The sequence below is a fragment of the Rhagoletis pomonella genome, unplaced genomic scaffold, assembly GCF_013731165.1.
Source record: "Rhagoletis pomonella isolate Grant_MI unplaced genomic scaffold, Rhpom_1.0 Rhpom_scaffold_00012, whole genome shotgun sequence".
Lineage (NCBI taxonomy): Eukaryota > Metazoa > Arthropoda > Insecta > Diptera > Tephritidae > Rhagoletis > Rhagoletis pomonella.
The window spans coordinates 17,663,145-17,668,505 of NW_023458566.1; the positions used below are offsets into that span (position 1 = coordinate 17,663,145).

Here is a 5,361-nt window from a genome sequence, read left to right on the forward strand (position 1 = left end):
AGCCTCACAGCGAGAAAATGAATTAATTCCGATTGTAAGTTGCAATTCGGTATACAAAAAAATAAGTGAAGTATTAAAAAGAATAAAATTATTCCAAATATCGCCTGAAGCGATAAGAAAAGGACTCATTCAGGTAATAAGAAAATGGCTCGCCCAGGCGAGTTGCCTTCGGCGGACGTTTTAGAGCGACCGGTAATAGGAAATCGATTCGATGGCAATATTACCGGCAATAAATTTGTTTCCGAGGGCGACACGTTTTCTTATTGCCGGCAACACAAGTTGTTTGGTGGGAAGTTTCTTTTTTTATTATACGATACATTTACATACATATATGTATGTATGTGGAATGATACAGTGGGTTAATAAATGATAGCGACCTGTGGCTCAAAATTTGGTAAAATTTTACATTTTCATTCGTATCCTTGGAATACTTCTCGCTTGTAAAAATCCCACCTTAAAGCGTTAATAACGTAACGTTATTTTTCGATTATGGATGTGCCCCATTTATTTAATATTTAATGTCTTCAACGAACCACTTCTAAACTACTAATCAAAAGTCATACCCAACTCATTCTAACAAATTTCGATTTTAGTACACTTTTTCGAAAAATCGTATATGAAAATTTAAGCATGGTTATTGCTTAACCATTACTTCACATTACTTTAAATTGCCATTCGAATTTAGTTAACTTACCTTCATCTTCGGGTGTTGCATTCGAGGGCCCATTGTCTTTGTCGCTAATCACAAAATCCTTAATGAGTTCATTAAAGAACGCTGTTGTTGTTTCTTGTGGCTTTTTTGTTATGTCGGGAATAAGCGTCAAATCCGAGTAATCAATACGGAACTTGGATAATAAACTTGCCATTGAACGTTGCTCGAATTCCAATTCAGCTTTTTTGTTTGCCAAAGCGTATACTCTACAAAATAGTTATTAAGATTAGTCGTCTTCGAAATTAAGGCTCGACGAGGGAGTGTAAATATTGATATGTAGGATAGTTAATAGATGGACCGCGATTATGCATAAGTGTTTCGAACTACATAACAATAATCGAAAACAGGGTAGGAACAATTTCGAATACAACGATCATTCCGACTACCTGGCCACTGCAGTGTCTTTCAAGCACCATACAAGAAGCCGTTGACAGCCGAAAACTAAAATATACATACTCAGCCAGTCAGGCGGTCCTCATGGCACGTGACATACCAGGAAATGAGAAAGCAGACAAGCTCCCCACTTTCAACAGTCTGCAAGAAGATGGGTATGCCGCTCGCTTACATGGCCGAAATGGAGTATGCGGAGATCGATAGAAATTCTCACTCTCAATAAAAGCGATATGTCACGGGACATATCCTGATAGGAAGGCGTTCAGAACGCGTCGGGGCTAGTCACAACGTCTACTGCAGGAGCTGCCACGATGAAGAAGAGCCTGAATCAATAAGGCACTTACTTTGCGATTGCCCTGCACTAGGCAGGAAAAGCAGAAATTCTTAGGTATAGCTTTCTAGACGATCTAAGCGCAACTGCTAAGTTTGGAATACGACATTTGCTGAGGTTCGTAGACTCCACGAATCGGTTTAAGGAGTAGGGGTTCTAGGAACCATGTGGTATCACAATGGGCCCTGATTGGGCCTTAGTATGCTGGCGCCCTCTGGGCCTGGCAGCCACTTCAACCTAACCTAACCTAACCTATGTGCACCATCGTCTGCGCATAAAGGACAACTATGTACAACATATGTGGAAGTATCGAATTCTCCCACTAAATCTAAAGGATTTCTCTGATTTAACCCATTCGATGTTATTATTATTTCTTTCTCTATGTTCCATACCAAAATGAACTTACCTCAATTTGCACGATTGCCAAGTTCGACGCGTACTGATTATATAAGGCAGGAGCAGAGTAAGTCCTCCGTCGTCGTATAGCCACCAAACATCAATAACCGCATGACTGCGCTTTCGGGTGAATTGTGTTAATTCCATGAGGATCTCCTTTGGCAGCTCAACACCTCCAGGGCCCTTATACAGAGAAGCCGGATCATTATGCTTCTGCTTCGATTTACGCAAAGAATTCGTCTAAAATCGAAATCGATTTTAAAACAATATTGAAGCTTTTAAGTAGAGTCAAACTATGGCTTCGATGCATACATATGCACTTACCAAGAGTTGAGGCGATTTAGGGTCAACTGGATCGGGCAAGCCAGATACTTCTTTAACTTGGCTTCCAGCCATGAATGATAAGTCGCTGGTGCTAGAGGCTGTTTTATGAAATAATAAATGATTTTTTTAACAATGCAAGTATATAAATTTGTACTATTTACATTTCCACACAAGTACGTATGTATGTATACATATATGTATGTATGTATTTTACTATTCACTATTTGTTTTTATCCAACTTTAACATGCCACTTACTTTTTAACAGTTTCAGGTCATTCTCTGTGTTAGACAAGTCTCCGGCATCTATTTATTTAATGCGAGTACATGTATGTGTGTATATATGTATAGCGAGCCGCAAAATGCAGTGTATTTACATAGTCACAGAATTTTGTATGTACAACATATGTTGCCATAATCAGTATAGCCATTTTACAGTGCATCGGGGTGCATCAGGTGATAACGGATTCCGTTTGTACATATATACAACGTGGTGGTGTGTGGTTTAGAGGCATTCAATAAATTAGTGCAAGCATGCAATAAGAAAAATAATAATTATTACTACAAAATTAGCATATGTATATTTATACGTAAATGGTTTTTAAATGTACATATGTATTTAGCGTCTCATTGCAGAGAGGCGATAGCTTTGGAAAACGCTTTTTCTGGGAGTAATTTACGGGTCGATTATGAATATGTTTATTATGAATAGCAACCAAATATGCTATCAATTGAAGATAAAAGAATTTTAAAGTACCAGCAACCAAGACTTCAGTGTAGATAAGACGCAGAAACAAATTAAAAAATAAATAAAATTTCTCCATCAAAATTTCCTTGGCAACCAAAAAAATTTAGTTGCCAATGTAGGAACTCAGCTGCCAACTTTCAGTTGCCAGTTGCTATTTGGAATACCAATCCAGCCACTGTCAACACAAATGAAGTTCGGTCACCATCAGTAACCGAACCATTAATTGTAGGGCGAACGTTGAGTGGCATTCTCAATTTAACACTTTGTTTTGGGCCTGGTTCATTGGTGACGGAGTATAGGCTTTACCGTATCGGCCAAAAAATCATTAAGTGGTAGTTACTATAGGAACAGGCCCTTTTCAAGAATATGGTTGAGAAATCCTCTAAGAATATGCGATAAAGCTATAGGTAAGAAAAAAGAGAAGCTCTTGGCAGTATTTAATATATGTATAGTATAATGGCATTGAAAGCTCGACTGAGACTACAGGGGTTTTTTAACCCAGAAACTTACCAAAAGGATGGGCAAGGAAGGAAGGGCAAGACTTATTTGTATAAAAGTTTTTGTGGTATTATTGGAAATTTTTATGTTAAACTTTTAAATTTTTCAAAAGCATAAATCTTTACTGCTTTATGTTTAATCAGCTGAATTATTTGACGTGACGTTACCTGGCGTTACGTTACTAAAATTTCCATTAAAAAAGTTTTGTTAATATTGTTCTTGAAAGAATTTTTAATGGGAAGAAAACATGCATTTTATGTGGAACGTGCTTTTTATTTTGACATCAGCGATACCAGCGGTTCCATTTTTGGCAAATCTATGTCTTAGTACGTTTCAACTAAACATGCCAAGGGTGGAACAAATCAGGACATAAGTACGGGTTTTCAAAAAAATATCCCGACCCTGGTTCCACCTAACGAGACCATTTTTGGCAAAAATGTTTCTGCTTACATATGTAGCCGTATATATTGTAAAAAATAGCCAAATCGACCTATAAATAAGTTAGATATAGGACTTTTATTTTTTTTTTACGCGGTATACTTTTCGCTGGATTCGCCCATATACAGAGAATCAGTTTTCAGTATATACATATGTACATAAAATACATAGAGAATTCCGAATATCATACATATAATTTACAAGATTTCTAGATAATATCCGTTCTATATAAGTATGTACATAGGTGCATGCTCATATTCGACTTAGTAATCATAGCTTACCCTGAGAGACATTTCGGCTCAGCGAATCCATACTACCACTTAGCCCATTTTGTACACTCCTATCTGCGGACATCAAATCTGCGGAGCTCTCATTCGGCTGAAGAGTGCGTGGAATGTCAATTACATTTTTAGCGGCGCTACTTTCGTCTCCCAAAATCTGAGAGCAGTCAAGGCCATTCGGCAAGCGTAAAATAGCTACAGATAAATACATGTCCAATGCCTACGACGATTTTACAATAATATAAATTTATTTAACGTTCTCAAACGTGCTATGGATGAATCTTGACTCACTTTATGCATAATGTTAAAGTATTGATCCAGATCCTTCTTTTCGCATGTCTGCCAGTCATTTTTGTAGCCCATGAGCAAAATGTTTGGCTTCAATTTACCAATACCGGAAGCCTGCGAAGGTAACAACAATAAGTTCCGTGCATTCGACATTGAATGTAAAAGCGCAAAGAATTTTACCCACCTGCATTAGGGCTCTTGTTCCCGACTCAAAGTCCTCCCCATCGACGAGCGCGTAGAAGCCCTTAACGCCGTGTTTGCGGAACCAAGTTGTGGCGCGATCTTGCAAATAATTTCTGTAGCGTTGAGAACTAGTGCCCCGCAGCACGTGTCCGCACACCAGTAAGGAAAGATTCTTGGTCAGCATATAGGCAAAGTCAACCAGTACTGGGCGTGTATTTGGCAATCCAGATAGAACCAGTATCTTTTAAAGGGCATAGTAATTGCACATTCACAGGTTAGTGTGTCCAAGGGTAAAAAGTACCATTTAACTGGATTTACCTGTGGTCGGTAGTTCTTAACGTGTTCTTCCACATTATTCAGCTGCTGCACTGACATCAGAGCATTCTTGTACGTCTGCGCCTGCGTGGTCGAACCCCAATTGACATCGGGTTTGCGGTATGCCACAATTAAGTATAAAGCCAGAACTGCGACGAATGTGATGAGTGCCGTTGCCCACGATATAAGGAACATAACGGCGACACACAGCACCGAACCCACCAAACTAAGCCACATATTGTAATACTGTAAGCAAAGTAGTGAATTACTAAAGTAGATACGTATACATTAGTGCGGATCGGTCCCCATACAAAAAAAAAGTTTTTCCAGTCCACCCCTAGGATTAAAGATATTTTGAAGGCGATCCCAAAAAAAATTTTTTTTTTTTTGCCACGCCCCCCCGATGGGATATTTACTTTTTTTGACACTACGTCGCCATTTTAAGTCCGATTTTAA

At 38.6% G+C, this 5,361-nt stretch overlaps 2 protein-coding genes across 3 annotated transcripts in view; one reads left to right on the forward strand and one right to left on the reverse strand.

The window, feature by feature from the left end:
• LOC118747985 (bumetanide-sensitive sodium-(potassium)-chloride cotransporter-like) overlaps positions 1-5,361 on the forward strand; it is a gene marked incomplete in the record, with an annotated part of 39,475 nt that overhangs the window by 27,964 nt on the left and 6,150 nt on the right.
• LOC118747984 (bumetanide-sensitive sodium-(potassium)-chloride cotransporter-like) lies at positions 695-5,142 on the reverse strand (the record flags this gene model as incomplete). 2 transcript variants are annotated; one of them, XM_036482235.1, is given in 8 exon segments in its annotated part: positions 695-918; positions 1,843-2,072; positions 2,157-2,254; positions 2,413-2,460; positions 4,120-4,339; positions 4,411-4,521; positions 4,592-4,831; positions 4,909-5,142. In XM_036482235.1, coding segments are annotated over 8 exon segments (1,405 nt in total), but the record flags the coding sequence as incomplete, so codon positions are not given.